At 44.1% G+C, this 17,098-nt stretch overlaps 1 protein-coding gene across 7 annotated transcripts in view; it reads left to right on the top strand.

The window, feature by feature from the left end:
* LOC117347945 (neurogenic locus notch homolog protein 1-like) overlaps positions 1 to 17,098 on the top strand; it is a 284,187-nt gene that overhangs the window by 194,331 nt on the left and 72,758 nt on the right. For 6 of the 7 annotated variants that reach the window (XM_033919449.1, XM_033919455.1, XM_033919451.1 and 3 more), the window contains exons 19-21: positions 3,709 to 3,801; positions 4,427 to 4,522; positions 10,718 to 10,813. In XM_033919449.1, coding sequence (XP_033775340.1) covers positions 3,709 to 3,801; positions 4,427 to 4,522; positions 10,718 to 10,813 — 285 coding nt within the window. The remainder of the gene's footprint in view (positions 1 to 3,708; positions 3,802 to 4,426; positions 4,523 to 10,717; positions 10,814 to 17,098) is intronic. The other variant, XM_033919452.1, reaches the window with a different exon arrangement.

Genomic DNA, 17,098 nt, shown 5'->3' with positions numbered 1-17,098 from the left:
AGGCTCTCCACTATTCCCTATCCTTTTCAACATCTATAAGTCCTCCCTAAAACTCTTCCACCTATCCCCCCTTGAAACAATTTACACTTATGCAGACGACATCCTCGTCCTCCTCAAGACCGATTCGAACCTCACTGACCTGTCTAAGAACATATCCTCTTGTATAATGAGCCTACAATCCTGGGCCCACACTGTGCAAATGAAATTGAATGAGTCCAAAACAAGACTTCTTTGGCTCGGTCCAAAACTAGATCACCTACCCACCTCCATCCCACTACCCTCTGGCTCCTCTCTGCAGCTTGAGTTCTCGAGCAAGGTCTTGGGCATCATCATTGATTCCACATTGTTCTTCAATGACCACCTCCAATCCTTGGTAAAAAAAAAATGCTTTTTCAGCCTTCACATGCTGAGGAAAGTTAGATCCTGCTTCTATCAAAAACATTTTACCCTCCTTGTCCAATCCATCATCCTCTCCAGATTGGACTATTGCAACTCTATCTACTTAAGCCTAACTAAGAAAAACCTCCACAGACTCCAACGGATTCAGAATGCCGCTGCCAAGCTCATCTTCGCTAAAAGTAGATCTGACCATGTTTCCCCGCTCCTGACCAAGCTCCACTGGCTTCCGATAATCGCTAGGGTCCACTATAAATGCGCCTGTTTAGCTTTCAAAATCCTATATGGTATCCTTCCTCCCTTTAGCCCTCTTTCTTGGAATTCCTCAAACCCTAATACCACCAGATCCTCCCAAAAATTAAAACTATCCTTCCCCTAGCTAAAAGGCATTTCCCACACAGGAAAGCTAGGGACCTCCATCCACTTCAAAATCACTGAGCTCTGGAACAACCTTACCTCCCCTCTTCGGAACTTGAGCTCTCTCCAAGTTTTCCGCAAACATCTGAAAATCTGGCTTTTCTCAAAAAATGTAAGTCTCCCTCCAACTTAGGAATCAAGGAAACTCTTATATCTTGGCATCCCAAGTCCTCTAAATTTTCTTCACACTTCTACCTCTAACCCTCTGTTGTAGTTCCTTCCTATTTCTCCTACTGTAAACCGCGTCGAGCTCTACGAATGTGGAGATGATGCGATATACAAACCTAAGGATTAGATTAGATATATATCATTATTATAAGTTTCATTTTCTTCGTGTCATGGTGGGGCTTTACCCGTGGCTGTTTTTCATTCTATGACCCGGCCGGTCATAGGCTTTAAGAATTGTTACCGGTGCAAATGCACGATCTCCCTCACTAACCCACACAATTGATGTGTGCAGTGTTTAGGACCTAATCATTGTCCGGAGTCGTGTGCCAGCTGTGTTACGCTACAAACTCGAGCCCTCAAACGTCGTCAAGTTCAGGTACAAAAAAATATTCGGCAGCATGGATAGGCCTTTACCTAAGGCCCTAAACCCGATTCCTACCCCGACCTCGACTCCTAATCCAGGCAAGTCTTCTACGGGGCTACCATCTTTCACCTCGACCTTGATCAAACCTTCCTCATTTGGGAAGTCTTCGTCTTCGGGAAAATCAGCTAAATCTTCTCCTGAGGAGCCGTTATCCTCACAGTCTGACTCGGGTAAGATAGCTAAGTCACCTTCTCCAAGCATGCAACCCTTAGAACCGGTGACTTTGAAAACCCCAAGAAACGTGCCTTAAAATCGAAGCATCTTTATTCCTTGAAGTTTTCTTCCTCAGAGACTATAGCCACACCAAATGTACCAGATTCAGTGGTCCCGGTGCCAGTTTTGCTGAATATGTTTGCAGAATATGTTGGAGACTATTCTGCATCAGGAGTTTGGTAACATGCTTGACAAATTAATTCATGCTTTGACTCTGCTTCCTGCAGTCCAGCCTGAGCTCTCAGCAGTATTACAAGGAATCGAATCCTTGGCAGTGTCTCGAGCTCAACCTACTCATTCTGTTCAAGGATTCGAGCCCTTAAGAGTGCCTCGAGAAGAATCTTCACACTCTATACAAGGAGTTGAGTCCTATAGAGTGCCTCCAGATGAAACTACATACTCTATACAAGGAGTTGAGTCCTTCAAAGTGCCTCGAGATACCTCGTTACAATGACCTGAGTCCTTTATGGTGTCTCGACCTCGAACTCCATTTTCTAGTCCTACCTCTTCACATAAGGTGTTGCCCTTTTCGAGGCACAGGACGAGGACACCTCGACATTCATCTTCCAGACTGGATCTGATTCAATCACGAGACATACTTCTCCACATCATCTGTTGAGGCTTTCCTCCATACCTAGGTTGCCTTCTCAACACAGGTCTCATCTCTCCAGACATCGAAGCTCTTGAAGACTTCATGTGAAACCTTATCATTCTTGTCAGTCGAGTTCTTCTGCTGCAAAGGACTAAGCCACACAGATCTGCTCCTCAACTTTTTGTCTCCTTCGATCCAAACAAGTTGGGACGTCCAGTTTCCAAGCGCACCATCTCCAACTGGTTGGCTGCTTGCATCTCTTTCTGCTGTGCTCATGCTGGACTACATCTACAGGGTCGAGTCACAGCCCATAAAGTCAGAGCCATGGCAGCATCAGTAGCTTTCCTTAGATCCACTCTTATTGAGGAAATCTGCAAAGCTGCCACTTGGTCTTCGGTTCATACCTTTATCACTCATTATTGTCTGGATTCTTTTTCCAGACGGGATAGCCATTTTACAAAATTTATTCTTCTAAATTGCCAACACTCCCACCATCCCATTTTGGTTAGCATGGAGGTCACCCACATGTGAGAATATGCTGCCTCCTTGTCCTGGAATAAAGCACAGTTACCTGGAGTACTGCGTCCAGCACTGGTCGCCATACATGAAGAAGGACACGATACTACTCGAAAGGGTCCAGAGAAGATCGACTGTGCCTCTTCTCTCTTGAAAATAGGAGACTGAGAGGGACATGATCGAAACATTCAAAATACTGAAGGGAATAAACTTAACAGATAAAGACAGATTGCTCACCATCTCCAAGGTACGGAGAACGAGAGGGCACTCTCTAAAGTTGAAAGGGGATAGATTCCATACAAACGTAAGGAAGTTCTTCTTCACCCAGAGAGTGGTAGAAAACTGGAACGCTCTTCCGGAGTCTGTTGCAGGGAAAAAATACCCTCCAGAGATTCAAGACAAAGTTGGACAACTTCCTGCTAAACAGGAATGTACGCAGGCGAGGTTGGACTCATTTAGATCACTGGTCTTCGATCTGGGGGCCGCCGTCTGACCACGATAGACCACTGGTCTGACCCAGCAGTGGCAATTCTCATGTTAGGTGTTATCCAGGGACAGCAGGCAGATATTCTCACAACCCACCCACCTCACCTGCTTGGCTTCTTAGCTAGCTATCTGAACTGAGGAGACGCGCGCCCCACATCGGGCGGGAAGGCAAAGATATCAGTTGCGTCCGTATCATAACTGCTAAACCTTCTTAGATTCCTAGTTTTCTTTGGATAAAATTAGTATCCAAGAAGATCACATTTACATGCGTAAATAAAAATGTAGTGCTCCTTTATATTTCACTAATAATACCTTGAATCCAGAGTAAGCTGGCTCGCGTTACCGACTAATCACCCTCTATTACTCTTCTACTTAAATGAATGACGTGATAGTGTGTATGTATCTAATCAAGTGTCTGTGTGTACATGTTTGTTTTATATCTCTCTCTAGACACACAAACCTCTCCGTTCACCAATTTCCTTGCATTTTCTTGCAGCGGTCTGTGACTTCAGTTGTAACAATGGCTGGTGCAGCGCCCCGGGAAACTGCACCTGTTACCGCGGATACACTGGACAAACCTGTATGAATGGTGAGAGAGCAGGGTCCTGCAACCACTGATTACAGAAACACATGTCATTAACAATACATGAAGGAGAAAAAGTCTCCCCTGACCCAAGACGAGTGAGGGGGAGAGACAGCCCTGGCAAGCACACCTAATAAATTATTATAAGTGAATGGGAAGTCCTCAGTCCCACAGCCTGCAATGGGGAAACACAGCTCTCACAATCATACACCCAAAAGGGTTTATCAATTTTCACTTTTAGCACACTGCTTTGCGCACTAGTTATTTCACATAAATTGCACATGGTGGAAGTCCTAGGTTGTTTCACACGTAATACCCTTTTGGGTGTATGATTGTGACAGCTGTGCATTAGGGGCTGTGTTTGCCCATTGCAGACTGTGGGACTGAGGACTCCCCATTCACTTATAATAATTTGCCGGGGCTGTCTCTCCCCCTTACTCGTCGTGGGTCAGGGGAGACTTTTTCTCCTTCTTTACTTCACTACTCCTGTTTTGGGGGGTTTTGTTGCTAATTAATAGTGCATGAGCATTTGGAGCCATTGATGAAGAAGGAATCATTTATTTATCTCATCTGGTCTTACAGACTGAGAAGTGTGACTGTGACTGTGACAGGCTGTTGTCTTTCTTTTTAGCTACCTGTGAATCTCTTTGTTACAATGGAGGGACGTGTCAGCCCTCAGGGAACTGCACGTGTCCAAAGGGTTATTCAGGAAGATTCTGCAATAACTGTAAGTTTGAGATCCATCTTTCTAAATAGATAAAGAACAGAGCTGGGAAGAGGGAAGAGACTCCTGTTTCCCACACTTGGCCATTTTAAGGGAATTAAAAGCTGTTTAACTGTCAAGTGCATCGCTACTTGGGTATTATGCGGGAAAGGAGAATCTATTTTAATCTTATTCAGACTTAGGAGAATACTGGCTAAGGTTCCTGTATTTATTTGTTTATTATCCAGCAATTTGTACCCCGTCCTGCAGGAATGTCTGGTGCCGTTCCCCAGGAGTATGTTCCCGCTATACCGGATACACGGGAGCAGCAGACTGTGGGAATGGAGAGATAGAAGGAGGGAATGGATGGGTGGAATGTGTTTGAATGAAGGATATAGAAATTTGGGGTATCCTTCTGTAAGCCTGAGCAGTTTTAAACCTGTGCACGCACACACAGACAGACACATTGATAAGTTACAACAAAGCACTTTTTTGGTTCATAAAATCTGAATCTTGTTATTTCACCAATTCAGGGAAGGCAAAAGAGTCTCTTGAGTCAAAGGATATCAATATTTATCGCAGGATAAGCAGGCAGCATATTCTCACATGTGGATGACGTCATCCACGGAGCCCTGATGCGGACAGCCTCGCAGGCAGACTTGCTTGTAAAACTTTAAGAAAGTTATTGATAGCAATTCTATCTTTATTTCTCTCTAGTGGTGGTTATTGTACACAGATGTGGTTTGTTCTCTTCGATTGATTGTATACAGATGTCACATCATTACTATTGTATAAGCATCATGATCTGTTTATTTCTCCCTTCTTCTTTTTCCCCTCCCCTTTACTGATATGGAATGTTGAACTATCACTGCCTAGTTCTGGGGCGTTGACTCATGTATTTACTGTTTTCCAGTACAAGTATTATTGTCACGATCTCCTGTTATATACTTGTATTCTTTTATTCTTTTGTTATGCAAAACTTTCAATAAAATTTACTGAACTTAAAAAAAGAAAGTTTGTGACTGCCGCACCGCTCCAGTAGGACTGCCTTCCTGCCCGACGTAGGACGCGGGTCTCCTTAGCATTTCAGTTTTACGTGGAGCCGAGAAGTCTTAATTTCGACGCTCTACACTAGACTTAGTTGTACTCGTGCCTTCTCTCACCGCGGCTCGTGCCTTTTCTTTAGAGGGTCGCTGTGTTGTTTTGCGTGTTTATTTTCTTTTTAAAAAAAATTGCAAATATCCCTCTCCTAACCAAGATGCTAGAGTCCATCATTTCTTCCCAATTCTCATCATACTTAGAGAGATTCTCTATTTTTTTACGCTATCAAAATGGCTTTCGTCCTAACTTCAGCACCGAATCCCTACTGTCTTTCCTGATTTCAAGGGTTCAACAACTTCACTCTCGAAACAAGTTTGCCGTCCTCCTACAATTTGACCTTTCCGCTGCTTTCGACGTTGTTCACCATGATATTCTTGTTTACCAACTCTCTGAGATAGATATCAACTCCACAGTCCTAGGTTGGTTCTCTAAATTCCTCCGCTCTCGTTCTTACATTGTTAACATGAATAGCACCTCATCCTCCCCGTGGAAACCGAATTATGGAGTCCCTCAAGGCTCTCCACTATTCCCTATCCTTTTCAACATCTATAAGTCCTCCCTAAAACTCTTCCACCTATCCCCCCTTGAAACAATTTACACTTATGCAGACGACATCCTCGTCTTCCTCAAGACCGATTCGAACCTCACTGACCTGTCTAAGAACATATCCTCTTGTATAATGAGCCTACAATCCTGGGCCCACACTGTGCAAATGAAATTGAATGAGTCCAAAACAAGACTTCTTTGGCTCGGTCCAAAACTAGATCACCTACCCACCTCCATCCCACTACCCTCTGGCTCCTCTCTGCAGCTTGAGTTCTCGAGCAAGGTCTTGGGCATCATCATTGATTCCACATTGTTCTTCAATGACCACCTCCAACCCTTGGTAAAAAAAATGCTTTTTCAGCCTTCACATGCTGAGGAAAGTTAGATCCTGCTTCTATCAAAAACATTTTACCCTCCTTGTCCAATCCATCATCCTCTCCAGATTGGACTATTGCAACTCTATCTACTTAAGCCTAACTAAGAAAAACCTCCACAGACTCCAACGGATTCAGAATGCCGCTGCCAAGCTCATCTTCGCTAAAAGTAGATCTGACCATGTTTCCCCGCTCCTGACCAAGCTCCACTGGCTTCCGATAATCGCTAGGGTCCACTATAAATGCGCCTGTTTAGCTTTCAAAATCCTATATGGTATCCTTCCTCCCTTTAACCCTCTTTCTTGGAATTCCTCAAACCCTAATACCACCAGATCCTCCCAAAAATTAAAACTATCCTTCCCCAGGCTAAAAGGCATTTCCCACACAGGAAAGCTAGGGACCTCCATCCACTTCAAAATCACTGAGCTCTGGAACAACCTTACCTCCCCTCTTCGGAACTTGAGCTCTCTCCAAGTTTTCCGCAAACATCTGAAAATCTGGCTTTTCTCAAAAAATGTAAGTCTCCCTCCAACTTAGGAATCAAGGAAACTCTTATATCTTGGCATCCCAAGTCCTCTAAATTTTCTTCACACTTCTACCTCTAACCCTCTGTTGTAGTTCCTTCCTATTTCTCCTACTGTAAACCGCGTCGAGCTCTACGAATGTGGAGATGATGCGATATACAAACCTAAGGATTAGATTAGATATATATCATTATTATAAGTTTCATTTTCTTCGTGTCATGGTGGGGCTTTACCCGTGGCTGTTTTTCATTCTATGACCCGGCCGGTCATAGGCTTTAAGAATTGTTACCGGTGCAAACGCACGATCTCCCTCACTAACCCACACAATTGATGTGTGCAGTGTTTAGGACCTAATCATTGTCCGGAGTCGTGTGCCAGCTGTGTTACGCTACAAACTCGAGCCCTCAAACGTCGTCAAGTTCAGGTACAAAAAAATATTCGGCAGCATGGATAGGCCTTTACCTAAGGCCCTAAACCCAATTCCTACCCCGACCTCGACTCCTAATCCAGGCAAGTCTTCTACGGGGCTACCATCTTTCACCTCGACCTTGATCAAACCTTCCTCATTTGGGAAGTCTTCGTCTTCGGGAAAATCAGCTAAATCTTCTCCTGAGGAGCCGTTATCCTCACAGTCTGACTCGGGTAAGATAGCTAAGTCACCTTCTCCAAGCATGCAACCCTTAGAACCGGTGACTTTGAAAACCCCAAGAAACGTGCCTTAAAATCGAAGCATCTTTATTCCTTGAAGTTTTCTTCCTCAGAGACTATAGCCACACCAAATGTACCAGATTCAGTGGTCCCGGTGCCAGTTTTGCTGAATATGTTTGCAGAATATGTTGGAGACTATTCTGCATCAGGAGTTTGGTAACATGCTTGACAAATTAATTCATGCTTTGACTCTGCTTCCTGCAGTCCAGCCTGAGCTCTCAGCAGTATTACAAGGAATCGAATCCTTGGCAGTGCCTCGAGCTCAACCTACTCATTCTGTTCAAGGATTCGAGCCCTTAAGAGTGCCTCGAGAAGAATCTTCACACTCTATACAAGGAGTTGAGTCCTATAGAGTGCCTCCAGATGAAACTACATACTCTATACAAGGAGTTGAGTCCTTCAAAGTGCCTCGAGATACCTCGTTACAATGACCTGAGTCCTTTATGGTGTCTCGACCTCGAACTCCATTTTCTAGTCCTACCTCTTCACATAAGGTGTTGCCCTTTTCGAGGCACAGGACGAGGACACCTCGACATTCATCTTCCAGACTGGATCTGATTCAATCACGAGACATACTTCTCCACATCATCTGTTGAGGCTTTCCTCCATACCTAGGTTGCCTTCTCAACACAGATCTCGTCTCTCCAGACATCGAAGCTCTTGAAGACTTCATGTGAAACCTTATCATTCTTGTCAGTCGAGTTCTTCTGCTGCAAAGGACTAAGCCACACAGATCTGCTCCTCAACTTTTTGTCTCCTTCGATCCAAACAAGTTGGGACGTCCAGTTTCCAAGCGCACCATCTCCAACTGGTTGGCTGCTTGCATCTCTTTCTGCTGTGCTCATGCTGGACTACATCTACAAGGTCGAGTCACAGCCCATAAAGTCAGAGCCATGGCAGCATCAGTAGCTTTCCTTAGATCCACTCTTATTGAGGAAATCTGCAAAGCTGCCACTTGGTCTTCGGTTCATACCTTTATCACTCATTATTGTCTGGATTCTTTTTCCAGACGGGATAGCCATTTTACAAAATTTATTCTTCTAAATTGCCAACACTCCCACCATCCCATTTTGGTTAGCATGGAGGTCACCCACATGTGAGAATATGCTGCCTCCTTGTCCTGGAATAAAGCACAGTTACCTGGAGTACTGCATCCAGCACTGGTCGCCATACATGAAGAAGGACACGATACTACTCGAAAGGGTCCAGAGAAGATCGACTGTGCCTCTTCTCTCTTGAAAATAGGAGACTGAGAGGGACATGATCGAAACATTCAAAATACTGAAGGGAATAAACTTAACAGATAAAGACAGATTGCTCACCATCTCCAAGGTACGGAGAACGAGAGGGCACTCTCTAAAGTTGAAAGGGGATAGATTCCATACAAACGTAAGGAAGTTCTTCTTCTCCCAGAGAGTGGTAGAAAACTGGAACGCTCTTCCGGAGTCTGTTGCAGGGAAAAAATACCCTCCAGAGATTCAAGACAAAGTTGGACAACTTCCTGCTAAACAGGAATGTACGCAAGCGAGGTTGGACTCATTTAGATCACTGGTCTTCGATCTGGGGGCCGCCGTCTGACCACGATAGACCACTGGTCTGACCCAGCAGTGGCAATTCTCATGTTAGGTGTTATCCAGGGACAGCAGGCAGATATTCTCACAACCCACCCACCTCACCTGCTTGGCTTCTTAGCTAGCTATCTGAACTGAGGAGACGCGCGCCCCACATCGGGCGGGAAGGCAAAGATATCAGTTGCGTCCGTATCATAACTGCTAAACCTTCTTAGATTCCTAGTTTTCTTTGGATAAAATTAGTATCCAAGAAGATCACATTTACATGCGTAAATAAAAATGTAGTGCTCCTTTATATTTCACTAATAATACCTTGAATCCAGAGTAAGCTGGCTCGCGTTACCGACTAATCACCCTCTATTACTCTTCTACTTAAATGAATGACGTGATAGTGTGTATGTATCTAATCAAGTGTCTGTGTGTACATGTTTGTTTTATATCTCTCTCTAGACACACAAACCTCTCCGTTCACCAATTTCCTTGCATTTTCTTGCAGCGGTCTGTGACTTCAGTTGTAACAATGGCTGGTGCAGCGCCCCGGGAAACTGCACCTGTTACCGCGGATACACTGGACCAGGGGTGTCAAAGTCCCTCCTTGAGGGCCGCAATCCAGTCGGGTTTTCAGGATTTCCCCAATGAATATGCATTGAAAGCAGTGCATGCACACAGATCTCATGCATATTCATTGGGGAAATCCTGAAAACCCGACTGGATTCCGGCCCTCGAGGACCGACTTTGACACCTGTGCACTGGACAAACCTGTATGAATGGTGATAGAGCAGGGTCCTGCAACCACTGATTACAGAAACACATGTCATTAACAATACATGAAGGAGAAAAAGTCTCCCCTGACCCAAGACGAGTGAGGGGGAGAGACAGCCCTGGCAAGCACACCTAATAAATTATTATAAGTGAATGGGAAGTCCTCAGTCCCACAGCCTGCAATGGGGAAACACAGCTCTCACAATCATACACCCAAAAGGGTTTATCAATTTTCACTTTTAGCACACTGCTTTGCGCACTAGTTATTTCACATAAATTGCACATGGTGGAAGTCCTAGGTTGTTTCACAAGTAATACCCTTTTGGGTGTATGATTGTGACAGCTGTGCATTAGGGGCTGTGTTTGCCCATTGCAGACTGTGGGACTGAGGACTCCCCATTCACTTATAATAATTTGCCGGGGCTGTCTCTCCCCCTTACTCGTCGTGGGTCAGGGGAGACTTTTTCTCCTTCTTTACTTCACTACTCCTGTTTTGGGGGGTTTTGTTGCTAATTAATAGTGCATGAGCATTTGGAGCCATTGATGAAGAAGGAATCATTTATTTATCTCATCTGGTCTTACAGACTGAGAAGTGTGACTGTGACTGTGACAGGCTGTTGTCTTTCTTTTTAGCTACCTGTGAATCTCTTTGTTACAATGGAGGGACGTGTCAGCCCTCAGGGAACTGCACGTGTCCAAAGGGTTATTCAGGAAGATTCTGCAATAACTGTAAGTTTGAGATCCATCTTTCTAAATAGATAAAGAACAGAGCTGGGAAGAGGGAAGAGACTCCTGTTTCCCACACTTGGCCATTTTAAGGGAATTAAAAGCTGTTTAACTGTCAAGTGCATCGCTACTTGGGTATTATGCGGGAAAGGAGAATCTATTTTAATCTTATTCAGACTTAGGAGAATACTGGCTAAGGTTCCTGTATTTATTTGTTTATTATCCAGCAATTTGTACCCCGTCCTGCAGGAATGTCTGGTGCCGTTCCCCAGGAGTATGTTCCCGCTATACCGGATACACGGGAGCAGCAGACTGTGGGAATGGAGAGATAGAAGGAGGGAATGGATGGGTGGAATGTGTTTGAATGAAGGATATAGAAATTTGGGGTATCCTTCTGTAAGCCTGAGCAGTTTTAAACCTGTGCACGCACACACAGACAGACACATTGATAAGTTACAACAAAGCACTTTTTTGGTTCATAAAATCTGAATCTTGTTATTTCACCAATTCAGGGAAGGCAAAAGAGTCTCTTGAGTCAAAGGATATCAATATTTATCGCAGGATAAGCAGGCAGCATATTCTCACATGTGGGTGACGTCATCCACGGAGCCCTGATGCGGACAGCATCGCAGGCAGACTTGCTTGTAAAACTTTAAGAAAGTTATTGATAGCAATTCTATCTTTATTTCTCTCTAGTGGTGGTTATTGTACACAGATGTGGTTTGTTCTCTTCGATTGATTGTATACAGATGTCACATCATTACTATTGTATAAGCATCATGATCTGTTTATTTCTCCCTTCTTCTTTTTCCCCTCCCCTTTACTGATATGGAATGTTGAACTATCACTGCCTAGTTCTGGGGCGTTGACTCATGTATTTACTGTTTTCCAGTACAAGTATTATTGTCACGATCTCCTGTTATATACTTGTATTCTTTTATTCTTTTGTTATGCAAAACTTTCAATAAAATTTACTGAACTTAAAAAAAGAAAGTTTGTGACTGCCGCACCGCTCCATTAGGACTGCCTTCCTGCCCGACGTAGGACGCGGGTCTCCTTAGCATTTCAGTTTTACGTGGAGCCGAGAAGTCTTCATTTCGACGCTCTACACTAGACTTAGTTGTACTCGTGCCTTCTCTCACCGCGGCTCGTGCCTTTTCTTTACAGGGTCGCTGTGTTGTTTTGCGTGTTTATTTTCTTTTAAAAAAAAATTGCAAATATCCCTCTCCTAACCAAGATGCTAGAGTCCATCATTTCTTCCCAATTCTCATCATACTTAGAGAGATTCTCTATTTTTTACGCTATCAAAATGGCTTTCGTCCTAACTTCAGCACCGAATCCCTACTGTCTTTCCTGATTTCAAGGGTTCAACAACTTCACTCTCGAAACAAGTTTGCCGTCCTCCTACAATTTGACCTTTCCGCTGCTTTCGACGTTGTTCACCATGATATTCTTGTTTACCAACTCTCTGAGATAGATATCTTACTTGCTCCACTTCATCACTGACGCTGAAACCGTGGATTGAAGACAAAGTTTTATTTTATTTTTCTTTCCAGCTTATGATTTATCTTTAATCTTATCTATTGTTTTCCCTTTTGTCTTTGTTTTGTTCTATTTCTATCATTTAAATTTCTCCAGAATTCTACTGTTCAACGGCTCCCCCTTCTGCTTCTATTCCTTTCTCTCATCTCTTCTACCTTCCAAAGTATTTAGATCAATGCTGTCTTGTTAAAATGTTTATTTTATTTTTATTTTTCCTCTAACTCTACTTTTCACTTCTCTATTACCCTCCAGGTACTTTAGTTAGATTGTGAGCCTTCGGGACAGTAAGGGAATTTTTCAAGTACCTTTCTTATTTCTAATCTTAATGTATATTTTCTGTAAACCGCTTAGAACCTAACGGATGTAGCGGTATATAAGAAATAAATTACATTACATTACATTACATATCAACTCCACAGTCCTAGGTTGGTTCTCTAAATTCCTCCGCTCTCGTTCTTACATTGTTAACATGAATAGCACCTCATCCTCCCCGTGGAAACCGAATTATGGAGTCCCTCAAGGCTCTCCACTATTCCCTATCCTTTTCAACATCTATAAGTCCTCCCTAAAACTCTTCCACCTATCCCCCCTTGAAACAATTTACACTTATGCAGACGACATCCTCGTCTTCCTCAAGACCGATTCGAACCTCACTGACCTGTCTAAGAACATATCCTCTTGTATAATGAGCCTACAATCCTGGGCCCACACTGTGCAAATGAAATTGAATGAGTCCAAAACAAGACTTCTTTGGCTCGGTCCAAAACTAGATCACCTACCCACCTCCATCCCACTACCCTCTGGCTCCTCTCTGCAGCTTGAGTTCTCGAGCAAGGTCTTGGGCATCATCATTGATTCCACATTGTTCTTCAATGACCACCTCCAATCCTTGGTAAAAAAAAAATGCTTTTTCAGCCTTCACATGCTGAGGAAAGTTAGATCCTGCTTCTATCAAAAACATTTTACCCTCCTTGTCCAATCCATCATCCTCTCCAGATTGGACTATTGCAACTCTATCTACTTAAGCCTAACTAAGAAAAACCTCCACAGACTCCAACGGATTCAGAATGCCGCTGCCAAGCTCATCTTCGCTAAAAGTAGATCTGACCATGTTTCCCCGCTCCTGACCAAGCTCCACTGGCTTCCGATAATCGCTAGGGTCCACTATAAATGCGCCTGTTTAGCTTTCAAAATCCTATATGGTATCCTTCCTCCCTTTAGCCCTCTTTCTTGGAATTCCTCAAACCCTAATACCACCAGATCCTCCCAAAAATTAAAACTATCTTTCCCCTAGCTAAAAGGCATTTCCCACACAGGAAAGCTAGGGACCTCCATCCACTTCAAAATCGCTGAGCTCTGGAACAACCTTACCTCCCCTCTTCGGAACTTGAGCTCTCTCCAAGTTTTCCGCAAACATCTGAAAATCTGGCTTTTCTCAAAAAATGTAAGTCTCCCTCCAACTTAGGAATCAAGGAAACTCTTATATCTTGGCATCCCAAGTCCTCTAAATTTTCTTCACACTTCTACCTCTAACCCTCTGTTGTAGTTCCTTCCTATTTCTCCTACTGTAAACCGCGTCGAGCTCTACGAATGTGGAGATGATGCGATATACAAACCTAAGGATTAGATTAGATATATATCATTATTATAAGTTTCATTTTCTTCGTGTCATGGTGGGGCTTTACCCGTGGCTGTTTTTCATTCTATGACCCGGCCGGTCATAGGCTTTAAGAATTGTTACCGGTGCAAACGCACGATCTCCCTCACTAACCCACACAATTGATGTGTGCAGTGTTTAGGACCTAATCATTGTCCGGAGTCGTGTGCCAGCTGTGTTACGCTACAAACTCGAGCCCTCAAACGTCGTCAAGTTCAGGTACAAAAAAATATTCAGCAGCATGGATAGGCCTTTACCTAAGGCCCTAAACCCGATTCCTACCCCGACCTCGACTCCTAATCCAGGCAAGTCTTCTACGGGGCTACCATCTTTCACCTCGACCTTGATCAAACCTTCCTCATTTGGGAAGTCTTCGTCTTCGGGAAAATCAGCTAAATCTTCTCCTGAGGAGCCGTTATCCTCACAGTCTGACTCGGGTAAGATAGCTAAGTCACCTTCTCCAAGCATGCAACCCTTAGAACCGGTGACTTTGAAAACCCCAAGAAACGTGCCTTAAAATCGAAGCATTCCTTGAAGTTTTCTTCCTCAGAGACTATAGCCACACCAAATGTACCAGATTCAGTGGTCCCGGTGCCAGTTTTGCTGAATATGTTTGCAGAATATGTTGGAGACTATTCTGCATCAGGAGTTTGGTAACATGCTTGACAAATTAATTCATGCTTTGACTCTGCTTCCTGCAGTCCAGCCTGAGCTCTCAGCAGTATTACAAGGAATCGAATCCTTGGCAGTGCCTCGAGCTCAACCTACTCATTCTGTTCAAGGATTCGAGCCCTTAAGAGTGCCTCGAGAAGAATCTTCACACTCTATACAAGGAGTTGAGTCCTATAGAGTGCCTCCAGATGAAACTACATACTCTATACAAGGAGTTGAGTCCTTCAAAGTGCCTCGAGATACCTCGTTACAATGACCTGAGTCCTTTATGGTGTCTCGACCTCGAACTCCATTTTCTAGTCCTACCTCTTCACATAAGGTGTTGCCCTTTTCGAGGCACAGGACGAGGACACCTCGACATTCATCTTCCAGATTGGATCTGATTCAATCACGAGACATACTTCTCCACATCATCTGTTGAGGCTTTCCTCCATACCTAGGTTGCCTTCTCAACACAGGTCTCGTCTCTCCAGACATCGAAGCTCTTGAAGACTTCATGTGAAACCTTATCATTCTTGTCAGTCGAGTTCTTCTGCTGCAAAGGACTAAGCCACACAGATCTGCTCCTCAACTTTTTGTCTCCTTCGATCCAAACAAGTTGGGACGTCCAGTTTCCAAGCGCACCATCTCCAACTGGTTGGCTGCTTGCATCTCTTTCTGCTGTGCTCATGCTGGACTACATCTACAGGGTCGAGTCACAGCCCATAAAGTCAGAGCCATGGCAGCATCAGTAGCTTTCCTTAGATCCACTCTTATTGAGGAAATCTGCAAAGCTGCCACTTGGTCTTCGGTTCATACCTTTATCACTCATTATTGTCTGGATTCTTTTTCCAGACGGGATAGCCATTTTACAAAATTTATTCTTCTAAATTGCCAACACTCCCACCATCCCATTTTGGTTAGCATGGAGGTCACCCACATGTGAGAATATGCTGCCTCCTTGTCCTGGAATAAAGCACAGTTTCCTGGAGTACTGCGTCCAGCACTGGTCGCCATACATGAAGAAGGACACGATACTACTCGAAAGGGTCCAGAGAAGATCGACTGTGCCTCTTCTCTCTTGAAAATAGGAGACTGAGAGGGACATGATCGAAACATTCAAAATACTGAAGGGAATAAACTTAACAGATAAAGACAGATTGCTCACCATCTCCAAGGTACGGAGAACGAGAGGGCACTCTCTAAAGTTGAAAGGGGATAGATTCCATACAAACGTAAGGAAGTTCTTCTTCACCCAGAGAGTGGTAGAAAACTGGAACGCTCTTCCGGAGTCTGTTGCAGGGAAAAAATACCCTCCAGAGATTCAAGACAAAGTTGGACAACTTCCTGCTAAACAGGAATGTACGCAGGCGAGGTTGGACTCATTTAGATCACTGGTCTTCGATCTGGGGGCCGCCGTCTGACCACGATAGACCACTGGTCTGACCCAGCAGTGGCAATTCTCATGTTAGGTGTTATCCAGGGACAGCAGGCAGATATTCTCACAACCCACCCACCTCACCTGCTTGGCTTCTTAGCTAGCTATCTGAACTGAGGAGACGCGCGCCCCACATCGGGCGGGAAGGCAAAGATATCAGTTGCGTCCGTATCATAACTGCTAAACCTTCTTAGATTCCTAGTTTTCTTTGGATAAAATTAGTATCCAAGAAGATCACATTTACATGCGTAAATAAAAATGTAGTGCTCCTTTATATTTCACTAATAATACCTTGAATCCAGAGTAAGCTGGCTCGCGTTACCGACTAATCACCCTCTATTACTCTTCTACTTAAATGAATGACGTGATAGTGTGTATGTATCTAATCAAGTGTCTGTGTGTACATGTTTGTTTTATATCTCTCTCTAGACACACAAACCTCTCCGTTCACCAATTTCCTTGCATTTTCTTGCAGCGGTCTGTGACTTCAGTTGTAACAATGGCTGGTGCAGCGCCCCGGGAAACTGCACCTGTTACCGCGGATACACTGGACCAGGGGTGTCAAAGTCCCTCCTTGAGGGCCGCAATCCAGTCGGGTTTTCAGGATTTCCCCAATGAATATGCATTGAAAGCAGTGCATGCACACAGATCTCATGCATATTCATTGGGGAAATCCTGAAAACCCGACTGGATTCCGGCCCTCGAGGACCGACTTTGACACCTGTGCACTGGACAAACCTGTATGAATGGTGAGAGAGCAGGGTCCTGCAACCACTGATTACAGAAACACATGTCATTAACAATACATGAAGGAGAAAAAGTCTTCCCTGACCCAAGACGAGTGAGGGGGAGAGACAGCCCTGGCAAGCACACCTAATAAATTATTATAAGTGAATGGGAAGTCCTCAGTCCCACAGCCTGCAATGGGGAAACACAGCTCTCACAATCATACACCCAAAAGGGTTTATCAATTTTCACTTTTAGCACACTGCTTTGCGCA

Source organism: Geotrypetes seraphini, chromosome 14, assembly GCF_902459505.1.
Source record: "Geotrypetes seraphini chromosome 14, aGeoSer1.1, whole genome shotgun sequence".
Classification (NCBI taxonomy): Eukaryota; Metazoa; Chordata; class Amphibia; order Gymnophiona; family Dermophiidae; genus Geotrypetes; species Geotrypetes seraphini.
This window is presented reverse-complemented; position numbering and strand designations above follow the sequence as displayed.